This window comes from Electrona antarctica, assembly GCF_951216825.1.
Source record: "Electrona antarctica genome assembly, chromosome: 19".
In the NCBI taxonomy this organism is placed as follows: Eukaryota; Metazoa; Chordata; class Actinopteri; order Myctophiformes; family Myctophidae; genus Electrona; species Electrona antarctica.
Genome location: NC_136800.1, coordinates 14,089,956 through 14,111,730, shown reverse-complemented (window position 1 = coordinate 14,111,730; position 21,775 = coordinate 14,089,956). Strand labels below are relative to the sequence as shown.

The window sequence follows — 21,775 nt, the reverse complement described above, 5'->3', positions numbered from 1 at the left end:
GTTCTCAAACTATTTCAATGACCCCCATAACTCTGAGTGTGAAAATCATGGACCCATGGGTCCATTTGGTTAATTATTGAATAAATACATTAGTCCGATTAACCATGGCACTATTTTATACTTTGTTGTGCAAAAACAGCCATCTACTTGTCCTGACTAGATGAGCTGTTAAATGTGTGAAATTTTATTATAATTTTCTTTTAATCTATTCAATCATTTAGTTGGTAGGCCTGTCACAGTACTAATTACATGATGGCCCAATCACAATTATTTGATGTTGCCATAATCGCCATAATCGTGTCCATGTTGAAAGTGTTCATATGTTTTCCACATTTAAAAAAAGTGGAATTAGCAGATCTACAAGCTCAAAACGCATATATCTACTATTGAGTATTAAGTACAGAAATAATTCAATCATTAATCGCAATTATTTGATCGACTATTCATCGTAAATACAATCTCATGATCGTGACAGCGGATTAACTCCTAGTACTGTGTGCATGTACAGTACACGGCAGCCAAGGATCAATGTTGTTTGTTTCCTTTTGTCAGGCTCTAAGAGAAGGGAAGCGGTGTGTAACGGCTCACTGGCTCAACACTGTTCTGAAGAAGAAGAAGATGGTTCCCCCACACAGAACTCTACACCTGCCCTTTGCCTTCCCGCCTGGAGCCAAGCCCTGCTCGCAGCATGTAGGTTCAACCGTTCAACACATTTCCCAAGCCGAGTTGGCTTATTTGGGGGGTTTGTAAACAGTGAAAATGTGCAACTATTGAATTCTTAGCGATTATTCTTTTGATTAAATGAATAATTGAAAAGCATATATACTGTGTGTGTGTGAGCAACACAGCTAAATGTGTGGGTAGCTACCCCCGCCCCCCAATTTTCCAAAATTCCTCTGTTGAAATTTGCTCTCGTTTTGAGCGACCTGCCAAGACCCAGAGACCACAACTTTAAAAATCAGAAATTCATCCTGGCATGGTTTTGATACAGTGCTGTGAACACTTGAGTTGCACATTTGCTGCTTATAAAAGGGTTCGTATTTGTAACATTTGTGTCCTGTTGAGTAAAACTGACATTTTCTTTTATCCACAAGGAAAATATATAGTGAAATATAACTCAACTTTGACTGACTGTTGCACCCCTACTCAGTTGGTGCAGCTGAAAGCAAAAGGTTATATTTTGTTCTTGTGGCTGACGGTTGACTCTCTCTCCCCCTCTCTCCTTCACAGATCATTTGTGTGACAGGCTTTGTGGACACAGACAGAGATGACTTGAAGCTCATGGCCTACCTGGCTGGAGCCAGATACACTGGCTACCTCTGTCGCAGTAACACTGTGCTCATCTGCAAACAGTAAGAATCAGCATAAGGAGAGAGCACAGTAGATAAGTGTAGGAGGAGATGTACGGTATTTTGGGGTGTAAATGTATTCACATTTTCGTCATCACATCACACTTTAAGACCCAAGGCCGATTTTTACATGCCGTCTAAAACAGTTTTCGGGGAAACAACGTTCTCATGTCAAGGACCCCCCAAAATGATATACAGTATGCATTTGGCCATGGTCCGGATCCCCATCTCAAAATATGTTGTTCCAGGGATACCTAGAAGCACAGATTTGAGTTAAATGTGTTTACGATTATTCAAAAATGGCAGATCTACAAACTCATAGTCATAATGCGTCACTTGAGCTTGTATTTCTGCTATTTTTGAATAGCCAAAGTAGACCTTCATCAGACATGCCTGATGAAGGTCTGACGACCGAAACGTTGCTCAATAAATCTAAACTCAAGTGAAGACGGTGTGCGGGATTCTTTTTTCTCTACTTCTCAGTTCCAGTTATCCGACGCACACCTGTCCATTGTAGGTGTGCAGAAGGACTTTTTCTTATAATTGCCAAAGTATAAAATGACATTAATCTCAGAGATATTTGTGTCGTGCTTGCACAGGTTGTTCTGGAGTATCACACCGCCCAATACAACACGGTAGCATCGCAACAAATGGTACTTTTCATCTTGGCGAGAGTGTCTGACGGAACTGTTCTCTTTCTCTTGTGTGCTTCGTCTCCTATCAGAGCCAGTGGCATGAAGTATGAGAAGGCCAAAGAGTGGAAGGTTCCCTGTGTGAACGCCCAGTGGCTGTGTGACATCATGCTGGGTCACTTTGAGGTTCTGAGACAGATTCAGCACAGCCGCTACTCCAACTACAATCACCCCGAACCACTGGTCCCTAACCCACAGCTGGTGCTCAATCTACTGGGTATGTGTGTTTGAATGTGTTTTTGTGCATAAAACCCTGTACACAGAGTCCCTCAGCACTAGTACCATCTGTTTGTGCTAAACATGAGATATCTAATGTTTAGCACAAACGGAGTACAAGTGGCTAAATATGTTTTTTTTTTACAGCTATTTCTTTATTATTATTTACTATAGTCCTACTAGACGCCAGGAAATTACATCTAGCCACAAAAGATCACAAGATCTACTGAATGTGAAGGGGAGGTGACAAACTGATATATGCCTGAGCATATAACAGAGCCTACGACACACAGTATGGCATTCCCCTAGTATCCATCCCCCTTCACATTCAGTAGATCCAGTGATCTTTTGTGGCTAGATATAATTTCCTGGGGTCTAATAGGCCTATAGTAAATAATAATTAGAAATAAATAAATTGCCGTAACATTCTGTAAGAAACAATACGTATTTAGCCACTTGTTTGAATGCCCCCGCCCCCTTTTAAACAAAAGAAAGCAGCAAATGAAAAAATTAACTCATCTTTACTTTCTCTAACGACCTAAAACATGAACCTTGGTTGAAAAAACCCCCCAAAGTTAATTTATTTCCTTAATAAGTCTGACACTTAGTCGAATTCAGATATAATCTTGCATTGTTGTAATTGAGGTGAATTAAACGTAATAATCGTGTGTGTGTGTGTGTGTGTGTGTTCGTTCCAGGTGCGTGGCGAGCGCCAGTCAAAGTGTCTCCCGAGGCGTTGGCGGTGAGTTGTCCTAGAAACACACTGATGGAACAAGTACTCACATTCTTCATCAATAACACAATATAGAAATACTCTGTTACAAGTTAAAAGTCCCGTATTCAAAATTTACTCGAGTAAAAGTACAAAAGTATTAACATCAAAATGTACTTCAAAGTACCAAGTCCCGTTTCGCAAGTTGTCAAATGTATAAAATCTATAAAAACATCTTTAGAAAATTCACAACGTTGTGAGCTTGTAGATTGGCTAATGGTAAAGCACATAGGGCTGAAGCATTTGTTTATTTGTATTTGCGACCGCAGGTCGCATTTACTATGAAATCGTACGTTTTTTCCGTCCGTGTACCAGTGACCTTATCAAACCCTGTACACTCAATACACGCTCCATATATGGCCAGTACAGAATTCATTCCATATGTTGATCTGACCCCCGATGAAAAAGCGCCAGCGCTCGTCCATAGTCTGCTGTCACCCAGGCGGATGCGTGCACGCGCCCTTGCCCTCGCCCTCAGGCGTCTTACTGGTAGTATATCAAAATCTACAAAGTAACTAGTAACTCAAGTTTTCATTATTATTTTTTTTATTGTAGTGGAGATACATGTACAATATTTGTCTTTGAGATGTAGTGGAGTAGAAGTAAAAGTATTGAAAATCAGAAATACCTCAAAATTGTACTTTATGTACTTTACACCACTGGAAAGCACAGACAGTCATGACACAGTCTCTGCCACACTTGCAACGTGCGGTTAACGTGTTGTGTCCAACAGGATTTATTTACCAAGACACACATTTGATTTATCGTTTCTCTCTCTCTGTTCAGGGTCTCCAGTTGCTTCACAAACAGAGGTTGTCCGACACCACTAACCAGCCTCCCAACAAGAAGGCCAGGTCAGTGTTTGACCTCCAACGCTGTTACAACTTTTCATCTCTTCACTCAAAATCGCAGAAGTTTTTTTTGGGGGGATTTCAAACGTTTGACTTTTGGTGTGTGTGTGTGTGTGCGTGTGTGTGTGTGTGTGCTTGCGTGTGCGTGCACGTAGGCTTGAAGAGCTCCAGTCAACCAATAAAAAGCTTCCACCAGAGTCCACCCCTCATGTCATCTTCACAGGGTTTGAACCCACACAGCTCCAGCAATACATCAAGGTAATGCAAAAAAAAACCATCAAAAGTAGCAGAGCTTTTGCTACTTTTGAATATTTGAAACCTGAAAAGTCTGCACACTTTGCAAAAGCTCCCTGTCAAGGCTCTATAATAGATTAACGTTTCGACACTTTAGTCTTCTTCAGAATTCTGAAGAAGACTTGATAAACGGAGGTTTGTGAAGAGACATTCATTTGTACAGGTCCATACAGTTCTCAATACTTCAGTATCCAAAATCACAGAAAATATCCAGTCTAATATCATGATATGATTATAATATTGATGGATCTCCCGATCACGTTTTATATCTCCCGATCCAATTCTGATCATTTGAAAATGACGTCTTTGGGATCAACATCCCCTTTCAGTTTGATACCTTATAACTAGGAAACCTCCCATATGACTTACTGGATAGTAATGATAAAAAATAATTCTGACCCTCCTGGTGGCTAGCAAGAAGGCTATCACGAGAAAGTGGCTGCAACCACAACCACCTACAGATGAAGAATGGATCGAGATAACTCGTGATCAAAATGGAAAAACTGACTTACTCCCAGAACTCGGGAAGAAAAATTCTTCTGAATTTGGACTAAATGGACCGAATATGTCAAACCATTCCGATCAGACCTTTGCTGAATAAGGAAAAAAAAACAAGTTAAAGTATTGTTGCTATTGCTCATTTTATGCTTCTCTCTATTTTTATTTTCCTTTCCTTCTTACTACTTTTATTTGTATCTCTTGCTGGATGTTGACCTTGTATTTGTTTTCAAACAAGTGTAAGTAATAAATATCTCATTTAGTTTGGAAAAATTACTTTGTGACTTTGGTCACGATTGAAACTTGAGAATTACATCTGTTATCTTATGCACACCTGATATGCTCTGATCACATGATCGGATCGGGACAACCCTGGAAACAAGCATTCTTGGATAAATCCCTTTAGCAGACCTTGTATTGTACTGCACTTCCCTGTGCTTGTCCATGCAAACCGTTAAAGTATTCATTAACGTTGAAATTAACATTCAATCAATCAATCAAAGTGCTAATGTCTCGTCCCCGTGTTGCAGAGGCTCCATGCTCTGGGCGGGGAGGTGGCGGACAGCGCCAAGAAGAGCAGCCACCTGGTGGCAGCCAAGGTGACCAGGACGGTCAAGTTCCTGACGGCCATGTCTGCGGTCAAACACATCGTCACTCCAGAGTGGCTGGAAGACAGCTGGAGGAGCCAGAAGTTTGTTGGTAAGTGTGTGTGCGCACGCAGATATTCCTGTACTTATTTGCACTTACCCCTCATGAGCAGACCTGGGGCAGACCTGTCGTTGATCCAGGCGACAACGTCTGCGTTAATCGAAGCCTGTCTGAAAGTACCTTTAACGTGTGTGTGTGTGTGTGTGTGTGTGTGTGTGTGTGTGTGTGTGTGTGTGTGTGTGTGTGTGTGTGTGTGTGTGTGTGTGTGTGTGTGTGTGTGTGTGTGTGTGTGTGTGTGTGTGTGTGTGTGTGTGTGTGTGTGTGTGTGTGTGTGTGTGTGTGTGTGTGTGTGTGTGTGTTCTAGATGAACAGAGTTACACACTGAGGGATGCTGAGGCAGAGGTGTTGTTTAGCTTCAGTCTAGAGGAGTCACTCAAGAGGGCCCATAATGCACCTCTCTTCAAGGTTGGTTCCTTTTTCTTCATCTCATGTCACAGCCTGTTGCATCTTGTCCTCGCTCTCTCCTCCTAAAAAAATGTGAAAACGTTTAACTTGTTTATTTTGTGTTATTTTGTGTCACTTTGTAACTATGTTTTGAAGGTGCTTTATAAAGTTTACTTCCTTTTTTAATAACAAAAAAATCACACTCGTGTGAGGTGAGGGGTGCTCTTATCATAGATCAGCCAATGAAATTATCACATTCCATGCTACAAACAAGTGCTCAAACACACCTACACAAAGCTGTGCACCTGTGTGCATAGGACCACTCAAAAAAGAAGCAGGGAAAGCAAAGGAACCCAAAGTTCTGTTTGTGGTGAATCATAGTCAATGTTTAACTGCTGCCCAAAACAAACATTAAAGGTCCATAGACTTGGCTACCTGTAGATTTACGCCATAAGTGCTCTAAACAAACACTAAAAAGCCCATAGACTTGGCTGCCATATGATGTAATTTTCAAGTTCTTTTACATCAACCCAACAGTATGTTTAACAACATGTTCTGTGTGCAGGGGAAGTTCTTCTACATCAGCCCAGGGATCTGTCCCAGCCTAAGCACCATGAAGACCATCCTGGAGAGCGCTGGAGGCAAGCTACTGGCCAAGCAGCCGTCCTACCGCAAGATCATGGAGCACAAACAGAACAAGGTACTGTAGGGGTGCAACAGTTAAATTATTAATAAATCATTTGTATTAACTACTATCTGTCTTTATAGACAAAAGTAAAAAGTGAAGATTCAACCAAAAACGCCTCAGACCTCACAGTCACAACGCGTCACATCATGTTTATAAGTTGTGAGCTTGTAGATCGGCTATTTTAGGGTTGGGGTTAGGGCTAACTATTTCTGATCGTTTGTGGCAATTTTGTGTAGTATAAACTAACGCGTAATTGATTAAAACCAGGAAAAGACAGCATTTAAGCCATATCACGATATATTTCACAATCACATACCGCACAATATTCCGATACGCAAAATCCAGGACAATATCTAGGCTCATATCAGGATATATCGATATATTTAAAAACACATGCATGGAGTCACACGCAGTCACAGTAACCTGCCCAAATAAGTTCTGACCAGTTTATTGAATTAATGTTGTGGTTTTGTTGTAGAACCTTCCAGAGATTATCCTGATTTCCTGCGAAAATGACCTCCACCTCTGTAGAGAATACTTCCTCAAGAACATTGGTAAGACACACACACTAGTGTTAAAAAAGATATAGATTTTTCGATATATATTGATTTTGAAAAATAAAAAACGGTTCAATATGACTTTTCCATAGTATCGATACTCTACCCCTCTCGTTGGTTGACACATGCGCCAGCGCCCGCCTGCACTCACAGGAGTGCCTACGTGCACGGTGCAGCCCCTTCCCCTCCTGCCTCGTAGAGACACTCGCTCTCTGTCTTTTCTCCTATTCTCCGCTGCATTCTTATCGTCACTCGTATTTCTAATTATGTAAGCTAGCTCGTCAAGATGGCATGTGCGGAACCTTCCCAGCCTGTTTTGATAGATAAAGAAAACGGCAGTAGTGCTGTTTGGAAATGGCTTCGTTTCTCTGCGTTCTGTGAATTTGTTTAGTCACTTCGAGGTGACAAAACAAATTCACGGAACGTGGCGAATCAGGCTGGAAACCAGGGTAGTTTGGAAATACTTTGGATTTGAATCCGATGAACACGGAAAGCCAAAGGACAGTTGCAAGCCCATATGTACTGTGTTGGGATCCTGAGGCGTTCCAAGGCCAGTTTGTAGATCTGGTCCTTGGTCTGTCCGTGGGTCTCCTTCCAGTGGGACGTGCAACGAGGACCTCCATAGGGAGACGCTCGGGAGGCATCCTTATTTGATGTCCAATTCTCCGGCTGACCTCCTGTGAAAAGTTGCTTCTGTTTAATAGCAATTCACTCACTACGTATGTTGTTTCTTTCCAACCCTTCTTCTCTGTTTTGTAGATGTGCACAACGCAGAGTTCATCCTAACTGGAGTTCTCACCCAGAAGTTGGACTATGATTCATATCCTTTAAATGAATGAAAAGCAAAACAAATAAAGGAAAACACTCATACTTAACACTGAACTTGATGACGCACACACAGACACGCACACACACACACACCTAGATTATAAGTAGTCCTCTTTAAGGCATTTCTGTCTAATAAAATATTCAATCAAGGGATTGTTGTAAGACTTGGGAATAGGTTTATTTCCTTGTAGAACAAAGATAATATTGTTGCTGTCGGGCAGAAACCAGCTACGTCTGTGTGTGCGTTTTACAAATATTGAACCAATAAAGTATTTAAAAAATGCTTCTGACTAAACCTCCTAACTTCATTGGATTCTGTCGGACACACCACCTAACTTCAATTTGTGGAGGTTTTAATCTAGATATTAATGGTCAAAGACCTAACTCCACTTGAACTGTATTTGGGTAAAGTGATAATATATCTTTGCACAGAGGCAGTATCGTGGTGTTCTAAAAACATTTAATTTCCTGAAAAGTTCATATTTTGGAGGTAGCTGGTTTCTGCCCGATAGCAGAGATTTAGAGGGTATGTGCATGCATAAAGTGAGTGGCAAAGTGAGTTTAACATTGTTTAACAATGTTTAATGTAATCAGATAGGACTTTTCTGTTTAGATGTATGGGCTGTCATGGCCAGAAAGTAGTTTTTTGCCATTCAGTAGGCGTTCCCGCTAGGGCCGGGACTTTAACGCGTTAATTGAGATTAATTAACTACAGAAAAATTAACGCGTTAAAAAAATTAACGCATTTTAATCGCACTATTTTTTTCACCGCGGAACGTTGTCACTGGACAGTTTTCAGATGGACCGGCGCACCACCCAGTTCACCGAGTGAAGTGTCCGTTGTTACAGGGAGTGGAAACCACCCCCCTTTAGAATGGTATGCCCCAGCAGCATTGGGGGAACAATAACACCACCAGACAGTTCACCAGACCGGGGGAAGCCGCTGAGATCACTTTGCTTGTCCCCGTGGATTGGAAATAGGATTTAAAAGGCTATCCGATGATAGCGTGGATTACAGCACAGTTGTGTGCAATTATTCAATAAAGAATTCGCATATCACCGAAGACCGCACCTCGTCAAGCCTCCAGTATCGGCTCGATGCGAAACATGTTGCACCGAGCCTAGCCTGGAAGCTAACGTCAACAACAGTAGCTCTGGTCCTTAGCGTAGTTAGGACTCAGGAGGAGTTCTATGGTACTTAATTTGATCCTTTCCCCTCACACCCGCGGAAGTGTAGGCTGTGCAGCCCCTCGTTTTTAGCACAAAAAAATATGTGAAAGCTTACTTTCCTCCTTCTAACACTATGGATCAGACTATCAGAGCTAACGTCATTCCAACTACCAGTAGCAATTCAAGGACCCCAGATGACATGGTTTCTAACTAAACGGTTATGGCCAAATAAAATGTAAAATCTGTTAATGGCTGTTACTGTATGTCCACGGAAGAAACACAGAGGTGCTTTGTTATGGTCATGTCACTTTGCTGCACCAAGCCCCCCCCCCAACCCTGTGGAATGCATTCCCCAAACACTCAGAGACATGCCCCCACCATCCAAACCTTCAATATTGCTTTCCCCAGCTATTTCATCTATTTAATTCCTTAGTGTTTTTTCTCTAATAAAGTTGTTTTTGATTTATCATGTCCCCCTTGTAAAGCATTTTTTTGTACTCAGAAAAGCTTTATATAAATTATTACATTTGAGATATTATTATAATTTATTACCCCTATTATTACTACAAAAACAATGTTTTATTGCTTAAACTTATGTATTCACTATTCATTGATTCACTAGTATACCAAAATCCATTTAAAAAAATAGCTTTCTCACTGTTCTCGGGTCAAATAATGATATGCGATTAAAATGCGATTAATCGAGATTAATTAACTACAAAGCCTCTGATTAATTAGATTAAAATTTTTAATCGAGTCCCAGCTCTAGTTCCCGCATAACGTCTGGGTATGATGATGATGTCACACGCATTATTACTTGGGGGGGGGGGGGGGGGGGGGCATAAAAACAATATGACCAATGTCTGAATATTTGGAGGACAACAAAAGGGAAACCTACAGTTGGAGGCCATCGATATTGTCCTTTTCTTGTTGCTGAGGTTTGCGTGATCTGCGTAAAAGGACAGTTAACCCATTTTGGGCGGGAACCCCTTTTGGTGTTTTAAACATTGTTATAATTTAGCTATTGAAAAATAGCAGATCTACAAGCTCATATGAGCTTGTAGGTCTGCTATTTTTGAAAAATCGTGAAAATATTTATTTCAGAAAACTGGAGGATTTAGAAGGATTTTTTTAAATTTTGAGGTCGGGCCTAAATGGGTCAAATGATAAGGGACAATATCGGTGGCACCCAACTGTAACTGACGTGAGACTGATTTCAGCCAGTGTTTGTTATGACTAACCAGTTGCTTACCTTGACAATCTTCACATTTAAATTTACTTGATGGTTGGTGACCTGATCAGGCATGACGAGAGAAGAGGAACTGAGATGTTTTGCTGTCTACTGAGGCTCAGCCCTAGATGAAGCTTTTAAGACTAGAAAGAGAGACAAATTGTTGCAATGTACAGTATGCTCTGTTTTGACAGTTTTTCTTTTCTTTTTTTTGTACCCTGTGGATAGACGAGCTGTAATTTTTGTAGCTTTTTGTAACATGTTTGATGATACATAAATCGATGTTATTTTTGGGACATGAATGTTTAAATTATATGGAATGATTTAACCTGCTTTTTTTGTTGTTTATTTTAAAAAAATGAATGTGTAAAGGTTCCAGCAAAACTCACTGCTGCTTTTGGAATAAAACTATCTTTGTGAAAATGACTGTGTGGCTGCTTTTCTGATGTTTTTAGGATTCCATTTTTGCGTTGGCTATTTAAAAAAAAGGCAGATATACAAACTCACACTACAGTGGGTCACTTTGTGCTGTGCTGTGAGCTTGTACATCTGCTATTTTTTTATTTTTAAAAATCTACTGAACTACTGGTTTAGAAGACATTTATAGAATCACCCTCAGGTCTTAACGGGTTAATTATAAATTGCCATATTTGAGCATGAGTGTTACATCAACTTCCTTTACTTGTGTAATCTGTTAACAATACCAGAGGCATCTTTTATTCTGATAATTATTTATTAAGTATCTTATTTTAAGACGCAGTTTAATGCGTGCCATGTTCACAAGTAAAACATGATCCATGTTCCCTGGTCAAATGCAATGTGGCTTAAGCAGAGTAAACGATTAACCGGTTTGAACAAAAGAGAAGCTTGATCTGTCTTTGCTGCCTCCCTCTGTCTCGCTTAATCTCACTTTTTAAGATCCAGGAAGAATGAATCCCGAATCCCCCACCAAGACTAATTCCTGATAGAGTTGATTTAATTAATTGTTAATGAGGAGGGGCCGGGGTAGTTACTGGTGAAGTTCTAATTGCTAGCTGTCAGACAGATTGCCTGGGGTCATCTCTTGGCACCGGCGGTGGGTGGGTAGCGTGGCGTACAACGTTAGTTGCCTCCGGTGGTGCCCTCAAAACTACAGCAGCCTGAATTAGGCAACGCCTCAGCCAAGGTCGTGTGCCAGATATCTATGTGTTTGCTGCAAGGAAGGGCCGGTTTGGCATTACTGTATTTACATGGCACCAGAGATTTGTAGGTAGAGTAGGTAGGTACTTTATTAAGCAAAAATACCCACTGCTTTTGGAATAAATATCTGGTCTTTGTTTAAATGTCTGTGCGCTTGCTTTTCATACTGTACTTCCATGGACATATTATGACTTGACAACAGTTTGTCATTTTTGTGATGCCAATATAATATGGTGTAATTTGCTTGACAAGTGCTGATATTGGGAGACATTAGATATGTTTTCTAAAAGATATAAGCAACACAATAGAAATAAAGCTTACACTTTAATTGGGTGTGGGGACAGTAAGGAAACAGAATATTGAATAGGGGCACTGGGAGTCAAAAGTACAATATTTGTCTTTGAATCTTGGCTTCTGATAAGTAACAAGTTTGATAAGTACACGCATGTGGAAGGACACTGATCTACATGATCCAAAGGGCCTGGGTTCAAATCATATACATGTATATGTATATGTATATGTATATGTATATGTATATATATATATAGAGAGAGAGAGAGAGAGAGAGAGAGAGAGAGAGAAGCAGGCTGTGCATGAATAAATTGTTATGTCGTTTATAACATAGTTTGTAAACACTGCAGTTACTTTTTCAGCCAGCAGGTGTCATGGAAACATGGGACCAAAACTTGATCACGGTTACTTGACACGATTTTTTTTTAACCTATTGTAGTCAAATGTATTTACATCAACGTGTTTATTTCATAGTTATTTTATCTTGCTTTATTTATTTTTTATAGGATGGGGAAGAGAAGGACGTATTCTGCCATTCTTATTCATTTTCAGTATTCCCATCAGCACCCTCTTTTTGCAACAAGCTCTGACTTCGACCAGACGTCTTATCAACGTTGTTTCAACGTCTTTTTGCAAGCAGCTGAGTTCTGAGTGACTGGGACGTTGTATGGACGTCATATGGACGTCCGCTCATACATACATGCAACAATATATGTTAAATATATGCAACATATATGTTACATAGAGGTCTGACTGGGACGTTGTATGGACGTTGTATCGACGTCATATGGACGTCCGCTCACTCCGCTGGTGCTTTTGTGGAAATAAGAGATTTCCTCAGTTCGGGATAATTAACTATGTAAGGTCTAAGATAAGGGATAATATCTGGCTAGGTGGTCATTGTCGGGAGATAATTCACCGACAGGGAGTTTAACCACCGAGTCGAAGCCCGCTTATTACATGGCTACCTAACATAAATTAATAAATTGATCCAAAACACAACAAAAAAAAGTATTCGCGCTGGCTGTGTCTGCCTAGCTGCAGGGCTGGAGCATGGAAAACAAGGAAGTGAGTTGATCAAGTAGAATCCATTTTTGGGTAGGCCTACTGCTAGTCTATTTCTAGCTCAAATGTTTTCAAAAACATTTTTGAAAGCAATGTTTAGCTGTAAATTACATTGTGTGTCACTGTGTGTGTGTGTGTGTGTACTGTCAAGTGTGTGTACTCTGTGTGTGTGTGTGTGTGTGTGTGTGTGTGTGTGTGTGTGTGTGTGTGTGTTTACATGGCTGTCATGTTGGAAACAGTAAATCAATAGTAAATCAAGCGGGGCGCTCAGAGGGTTTGATTAGGCAGTGATCTGTTATCAAGAAATAACACCGCTGAATTCAGCGATTGACCAATCAGAATCAAGCATTCAACTAAGCCATGTAATACATGTATTTATTTGATACAACAGATAACAATAACATAATGAAACGGAGAGCAATGGATTTAAATTAGAATAGACATTCCAAAGTCCAAACAGTCAGTTATGTGGACACTTTTAGTTGATTATTTATCACATCTTTTGACATATATTGTAGTCATGCATTGACAGAGTTAAAAAATCTAGGGGCGAGATGGTTTAGCGGCGACCGTACCTGATACCTTAACAGAGACCCAGATAGAAACGTTTGACAGTTGACTGGATTGGATCCGGGCCAGATGTATGCCAAAAACTGGTCCACATTATGTACAACTGATTTGGCCCACTGTATTTTTTTTGCACAATGGGCCAAATCCGGTGTGGACTGGAGTCACGTCCAGAACAGTTTTGGGCCAAAGCTGGCCAAGGTTAGTTAAAAAAAAGCAAAAAAATGTAGTAAATATCTGTCATACATTTGGGACAGATGGGCCATATCTTACAGTCAGACCAGCACTGGGCCATGATGTGACCTAGCCTGGTTAATAAACCAGACCGAATCAGCCGTTGGCAAAAATAAATTTGCCCAGTGTTGTGTGATATTAGTCTGGCTTATTAGCCAGGCTAGATGTGACCCAGATTTGTATCAAATGTATTAAACATGTGTCGTGTGCTAATAAAGTGTTTCTGAAATCTATTAACAGCAATAATGACATTAAAGTACAACTTTGTTTTTTCATTAGGTTGTTATTAGAGTAAAAGATGAGTGTTACTTTTTATTCATTTGCTGCTTTCTTTCGTTTTAACGATTTAAGCTATTTTTGACAGGGGGCGGGGAAATTTGAACAAGTGGCTAAATATGTATTGTTTGTACAAAATTTGATTTATTTATTAATTACTATTATCCCACTAGACCACAGGAAATTACATCTGGCCACAAAAGATCACGGGATCTACTGAATATGAGGGGGGAGGTGATAAACTGCCCACGACCCAGCCAGAGGCTTGTTTCCATTGTGGTTCATAAACATTTGAACTAGATAAACAACAACAGCACAACAAACAATAGACAAATTTCCTGTTAATTATTATTATTATTTTTTGTATCAATGTTGTTACTCAAAGGGCTACATGATCACTGGCTACATGATCTGGAGCTTGTGGGTTCAAACCCCAATAACTCATAAAAAGTGTGAATGGAGTTTCTAGGTGAAAGTGACTTTTTGATGTGCCATAGAGCTGCCATTGAGCCCCATTATAAATGTCTCACATTTAAAGCACTATATTTCTAAAACTATGAAACATTTCAAAGATTCCTTTTCAGGCAAACATGTCCACCGTAAGATGAACCTAAATAGGTTTGAATGGGCATTCTAGTTGTAAGTATGTGGGACTAGTAGCATGCCAAAGTTATAATTTTTTTTCGGACGGAATACTATAGCATGTCGTTTTTCGTGATTTTGGAGGATTTGAAAAAAAGATGAAAATCATGAAAAAACGACATACTAAAGTCCATGGTTTGGGACGGCATAATATATTATGTCATATTTTCATGATTTTGGGAAACTATGTCAGAGCCAGGACTTGAACCTGCAGCCTCCTGATTCCCAGGCAGGCTCTGTACCCATGCCACTGTGCAAGCAGCAGACTGCATTGTGGCAGGTAGCAAGTAGATCAGTGACTTAGCACACTGGCTGCATGATCTGGTGATTGTGGGTTCAAACCCCACCAAAATCTTTACTCGCCAAAATCTGCCATTGACCCCCATTCTGAATTTCTCAAATTTAAAAGCACTATATTTCTAAAACTATGAAACATTTCAAAGATTCCTTTTCAGGCAAACATGTCCACCGTAAGATGAACCTAAATACGTTTGAATGGGGTTTCTAGGTGTAAGTATGTAGGACTAGTAGCATGCCAAAGTTTGTGCTATTGTCATTGAGAATGCATTGGGCGTTTAAGTTAAATAACTCAGAAACTACAAAACATTTCAAAGTGAAAAGTTCCAGCATGTGTCTCCACAGTAAGCTGAATTATAAATAGTGTGAATGGAGTTTCTAGGTGAAAGTGATTTTTTGACGTGCCACTATCTGCCATTGAGCCCCATTATACATTTCTCAAATTTAAAAGCACTATATTTCTAAAACTATGAAACATTTCAAAGATTCCTTTTCAGGCAAACATGTCCACCGTAAGATGAACCTAAATAGGTTTGAATGGGGTTTCTAGGTGTAAGTATGTAGGACTAGTAGCATGCCAAACTTTGTGCTATTGCCATTGAGAATGCATTGGGCGTTTAAGTTAAATAACTCAGAAACTACAAAACATTTCAAAGTAAAAAGTTCCAGCATGTGTCTCCACAGTAAGCTGAATTATAAAACGTGTGAATGGAGTTTCTAGGTGAAAGTGATTTTTTGACGTGCCACTATCTGCCATTGAGCCCCATTATAAATTTCTCAAATTTGAAAGCACTATATTTCTAAAACTATGAAACATTTCAAAGATTCCTTTTCAGGCAAACATGTCCACCGTAAGATGAACCTAAATAGGTTTGAATGGGGTTTCTAGGTGTAAGTATGTAGGACTAGTAGCATGCCAAACTTTGTGCTATTGCCATTGAGAATGCATTGGGCGTTTAAGTTAAATAACTCAGAAACTACAAAACATTTCAAAGTAAAAAGTTCCAGCATGTGTCTCCACAGTAAGCTGAATTATAAAACGTGTGAATGGAGTTTCTAGGTGAAAGTGATTTTTTGACGTGCCACTATCTGCCATTGAGCCCCATTATGAATTTCTCAAATTTAAAAGCACTATATTTCTAAAACTATGAAACATTTCAAAGATTCCTTTTCAGGCAAACATGTCCACCGTAAGATGAACCTAAATAGGTTTGAATGGGGTTTCTAGGTGTAAGTATGTAGGACTAGTAGCATGCCAAACTTTGTGCTATTGCCATTGAGAATGCATTGGGTGTTTAAGTTAAATAACTCAGAAACTACAAAACATTTCAAAGTAAAAAGTTCCAGCATGTGTCTCCACAGTAAGCTGAATTATAAAACGTGTGAATGGAGTTTCTAGGTGAAAGTGATTTTTTGACGTGCCACTATCTGCCATTATAAATTTCTCACATTTAAAGCACTATATTTCTAAAACTATGAAACATTTCAAAGATTCCTTTTCAGACAAACATGTCCACCGTAAGATGAACCTAAATATGTTTGAATGGGGTTTCTAGGTGTAAGTATGTAGGACTAGTAGCATGCCAAAGTTATAGTTTTTTTTCGGACGGAATACTATAGCGTCGTTTTTCGTGATTTTGGAGGATTTGAAAAAAAGATGAAAATAACGACATACTATAGTCCATGGTTTGGGACGGCATAATATATTATGTCATATTTGCATGATTTTGGGACACTATGTCAGAGCCAGGATTGAACCTGCAGCCTCCTGATTCCCAGACAGGCTCTGTACCCAGTGAGCCACTGTGCATGCTGTTCTTAAAAAACCGAATAGATAATGATAGAAGAGCCAGAGACATGTTTCCATTGTGGTTCATAAACATCCGAACGTCTAGAGATAAACAACAGCAAAAGAAACAATAGACAAATCTCCTGTTATTTTATTTTTTGTATTTTATTTTTGTATCAATGTTGTACTCAAAGGCAACAGCAGACTGCATTGTGGCAGGTAGCAAGTAGACCAGTGACTTGGCACACTGGCTGCATGATCTGGAGATTGTGGGTTCAAACCCCACTCAAATCTTTACTTGCCAAAATCTGCCATTGACCCTGGTAAGGAATTTGAATGGTAAATCAGTCATAGGTAAACACACAGGTCCGCTCCAGCGTCATCCTCTCGGTACGTGCCCACACATACACTAACAGAGGAACACATGCAGGTTCCCTCACAGGTCAAAGTCACCGCGACTGGACCGGACTGAGCAAACAATGGGACCGGATGGTTCACACACACACACACACACACACACACACACACACACACACACACACACACACACACACACAAGCTGACTTAATAAAACACGTACACAACACTCACTCATGCAGTGATGTAAATAGGTCTTCAATGTAATGAGTCCCGGGATGCAGGGATGGTCTTTTAGATGAGTCCCAGGGACATTTTATGAGTCCCACTTCAACGACGTTAGGAGTTATATTTTGCCATTTTTACAAATTGCAGCATTTAACTGGTTATATTCATGCAGAAAACAGAACAAGAAATTATTATTTTAACTAAAGCTAGCAAAATAAACTAGAATAAAAAAACAGTACAGTAGTGCATCCCGTGGATGCAGAGGTCGTTGTTTTATTGCGTCCCTTAACTATAAACTGCGTTTTGGGATGCAAAATGCACCCTATTTTAATCTCTGCTCATGACAGAGGATGACTGGGAGAAGATGACCGGGAGAAGATGACCACACGATGGATCAGACCATCTGAGGAGAACTTGTGATTGGCCGAGTGGCGGCACTAAGAGACTATAATACTATGGAGGTTGTTGGTGAACTTCACTCATTGTCACTATAGGATGATGAGTCCAGGGCTGATAATTCATTATGAGCTCTGCGGTAATCAATGTTGGTAACATCTGTCTCTGTTCGTTATAGTATGATTGTATAGGATTCATATATTATGATTAGGCTCAGAATTGTAACTAGAAGTAGGGCATAAAACGGATTGACATAATCTTAACTTCTCCTGTGTATTATTCTGCCTGGTATGAGTACATTTCTGAAATAATCATCAAACGAACGCGTGTTGATTCCATGTTGTTTTGTCTAATACCTCTTGGGAGGTTAAGGGTGAGAAACGGACTGGGATCTCTAGCAACCCCCATTCTGATATATTTCAAACTATAACATTTCAAAGTGAAAAGTTCCAGCATGTGTCTCCACAGTAAGCTGAATTATAAATAGTGTGAATGGAGTTTCTAGGTGAAAGTGATTTTTTGACGTGCCACTATCTGCCATTGAGCCCCATTATAAATGTCTCAAATTTGAAAGCACTATATTTCTAAAAATCCTCCGAAACCGTGAAAAATGGCACCCTGTAGCATGTGCTCCGAGACCATGGACTATAGCCTGTCGCTTTTCAGTCATTTTCACCTTTTTTTCAAATCCTCCGAAACCGTGAAAATTGCCACCCTGTAGCATGTGTTCCGAGACCATGGACTATAGCCTGTCGCTTTTCAGTGATTTTCACCTTTTTTTCAAATCCTCCGAAACCGTGAAAAATGCCACCCTGTAGCATGTGCTCCGAGACCATGGACTATAGCCTGTCGCTTTTCAGTGATTTTCACAATTTTTTCAAATCCTCTGATACCGTGAAAAATGCCACCCTATAGCATGTGCTCCGAGACCATGGACTATAGCCTGTCGCTTTTCAGTGATTTTCACCTTTTTTTCCAAATCCTCCAAAACCGTGAAAAATGCCACCCTGTAGCATGTGCTCCGAGACCATGGACTATAGCCTGTCGCTTTTCAGTGATTTTCACCTTTTTTTCAAATCCTCCGAAACCGTGAAAATTGCCACCCTGTAGCATGTGCTCCGAGACCATGGACTATAGCCTGTCGCTTTTCAGTGATTTTCACCTTTTTTTCAAATCCTCCGAAACCGTGAAAATTGCCACCCTGTAGCATGTGCTCCGAGACCATGGACTATAGCCTGTCGCTTTTCAGTGATTTCACCTTTTTTCAAATCCTCCGAAACCGTGAAAAATGCCACCCTATAGCATGTGCTCCGAGACCATGGACTATAGCCTGTCGCTTTTAAGTGATTTTCACCTTTTTTTCAAATCCTCCGAAACCGTGAAAAATGCCACCCTGTAGCATGTGCTCCGAGACCATGGACTATAGCCTGTCGCTTTTCAGTGATTTTCACCCTTTTTTCAAATCCTCCGAAACCGTGAAAAATGCCACCCTATAGCATGTGCTCCGAGACCATGGACTATAGCCTGTCGCTTTTCAGTGATTTTCACCTTTTTTTCAAATCCTCCGAAACCGTGAAAATTGCCACCCTGTAGCATGTGCTCCGAGACCATGGACTATAGCCTGTCGCTTTTCAGTGATTTCACCTTTTTTCAAATCCTCCGAAACCGTGAAAAATGCCACCCTATAGCATGTGCTCCGAGACCATGGACTATAGCCTGTCGCTTTTAAGTGATTTTCACCTTTTTTTCAAATCCTCCGAAACCGTGAAAAATGCCACCCTGTAGCATGTGCTCCGAGACCATGGACTATAGCCTGTCGCTTTTCAGTGATTTTCACCCTTTTTTCAAATCCTCCGAAACCGTGAAAAATGCCACCCTATAGCATGTGCTCCGAGACCATGGACTATAGCCTGTCGCTTTTCAGTGATTTTCACCTTTTTTTCAAATCCTCCGAAACCGTGAAAATTGCCACCCTGTAGCATGTGCTCCGAGACCATGGACTATAGCCTGTCGCTTTTCAGTGATTTTCACCTTTTTTCAAATCCTCCGAAACCGTGAAAAATGCCACCCTATAGCATGTGCTCCGAGACCATGGACTATAGCCTGTCGCTTTTAAGTGATTTTCACCTTTTTTTCAAATCCTCCGAAACCGTGAAAAATGCCACCCTGTAGCATGTGCTCCGAGACCATGGACTATAGCCTGTCGCTTTTCAGTGATTTTCAACCTTTTTTCAAATCCTCCGAAACCGTGAAAAATGCCACCCTATAGCATGTGCTCCGAGACCATGGACTATAGCCTGTCGCTTTTCAGTGATTTTCACCTTTTTTTCAAATCCTCCGAAACCGTGAAAATTGCCACCCTGTAGCATGTGCTCCGAGACCATGGACTCTAGCCTGTCGCTTTTCAGTGATTTTCACCTTTTTTTCCAAATCCTCCGAAACCGTGAAAAATGCCACCCTGTAGCATGTGCTCCGAGACCATGGACTATAGCCTGTCGCTTTTCAGTGATTTTCACCTTTTTTTCAAATCCTCCGAAACCGTGAAAATTGCCACCCTGTAGCATGTGCTCCGAGACCATGGACTATAGCCTGTCGCTTTTCAGTGATTTTCACCTTTTTTTCAAATCCTCCGAAACCGTGAAAAATGCCACCCTATAGCATGTGCTCCGAGACCATGGACTATAGCCTGTCGCTTTTCAGTGATTTCACCTTTTTTCAAATCCTCCGAAACCGTGAAAAATGCCACCCTATAGCATGTGCTCCGAGACCATGGACTATAGCCTGTCGCTTTTAAGTGATTTTCACCTTTTTTTCAAATCCTCCGAAACCGTGAAAAATGCCACCCTGTAGCATGTGCTCCGAGACCATGGACTATAGCCTGTCGCTTTTCAGTGATTTTCACCCTTTTTTCAAATCCTCCGAAACCGTGAAAAATGCCACCCTATAGCATGTGCTCCGAGACCATGGACTATAGCCTGTCGCTTTTCAGTGATTTTCACCTTTTTTTCAAATCCTCCGAAACCGTGAAAAATGCCACCCTGTAGCATGTGCTCCGAGACCATGGACTATAGCCTGTCGCTTTTCAGTGATTTTCACCTTTTTTTCAAATCCTCCGAAACTGTGAAAAATGGCACCCTGTAGCATGTGCTCCGAGACCATGGACTATAGCCTGTCGCTTTTCAGTGATTTTAACCTTTTTTTCAAATCCTCCGAAACCGTGAAAAATGACACCCTGTAGCATGTGCTCCGAGACCATGGACTATAGCCTGTCGCTTTTCAGTGATTTTCACCTTTTTTTCAAATCCTCCGAAACCGTGAAAAATGGCACCCTGTAGCATGTGCTCCGAGACCATGGACTATAGCCTGTCGCTTTTCAGTGATTAGCACCTTTTTTTCAAATCCTCCGAAACCGTGAAAATTGCCACCCTGTAGCATGTGTTCCGAGACCATGGACTATAGCCTGTCGCTTTTCAGTGATTTTCACCTTTTTTTCAAATCCTCCGAAACCGTGAAAAATGCCACCCTGTAGCATGTGCTCCGAGACCATGGACTATAGCCTGTCGCTTTTCAGTGATTTTCACCCTTTTTTCAAATCCTCCGAAACCGTGAAAAATGCCACCCTATAGCATGTGCTCCGAGACCATGGACTATAGCCTGTCGCTTTTCAGTGATTTTCACCTTTTTTTCAAATCCTCCGAAACCGTGAAAATTGCCACCCTGTAGCATGTGCTCCGAGACCATGGACTATAGCCTGTCGCTTTTCAGTGATTTTCACCTTTTTTTCAAATCCTCCGAAACCGTGAAAAATGCCACCCTGTAGCATGTGCTCCGAGACCATGGACTATAGCCTGTCGCTTTTCAGTGATTTTCACCTTTTTTTCAAATCCTCCGAAACCGTGAAAATTGCCACCCTGTAGCATGTGCTCCGAGACCATGGACTATAGCCTGTCGCTTTTCAGTGATTTTCACCTTTTTTTCAAATCCTCCGAAACCGTGAAAAATGCCACCCTATAGCATGTGCTCCGAGACCATGGACTATAGCCTGTCGCTTTTCAGTGATTTCACCTTTTTTCAAATCCTCCGAAACCGTGAAAAATGCCACCCTATAGCATGTGCTCCGAGACCATGGACTATAGCCTGTCGCTTTTCAGTGATTTTCACCTTTTTTTCAAATCCTCCGAAACCGTGAAAAATGCCACCCTGTAGCATGTGCTCC

General features: G+C 40.7%; 1 protein-coding gene across 1 annotated transcript in view; it reads left to right on the top strand.

Annotated features, from left to right (window-relative positions):
• paxip1 (PAX interacting (with transcription-activation domain) protein 1) overlaps positions 1–10,661 on the top strand; it is a 23,540-nt gene extending 12,879 nt beyond the window's left edge. Inside the window, exons 13-24 of the mRNA XM_079529962.1 lie at positions 553–690; positions 1,231–1,352; positions 2,074–2,258; positions 2,956–2,999; positions 3,816–3,883; positions 4,036–4,138; positions 5,203–5,371; positions 5,685–5,785; positions 6,330–6,464; positions 6,931–7,006; positions 7,769–7,831; positions 10,277–10,661. Coding sequence (XP_079386088.1) covers positions 553–690; positions 1,231–1,352; positions 2,074–2,258; positions 2,956–2,999; positions 3,816–3,883; positions 4,036–4,138; positions 5,203–5,371; positions 5,685–5,785; positions 6,330–6,464; positions 6,931–7,006; positions 7,769–7,831; positions 10,277–10,290 — 1,218 coding nt within the window. The 3' untranslated portion in view covers positions 10,291–10,661. The remainder of the gene's footprint in view (positions 1–552; positions 691–1,230; positions 1,353–2,073; positions 2,259–2,955; positions 3,000–3,815; positions 3,884–4,035; positions 4,139–5,202; positions 5,372–5,684; positions 5,786–6,329; positions 6,465–6,930; positions 7,007–7,768; positions 7,832–10,276) is intronic.
• Positions 10,662–21,775: the final 11,114 nt, after the last annotated feature.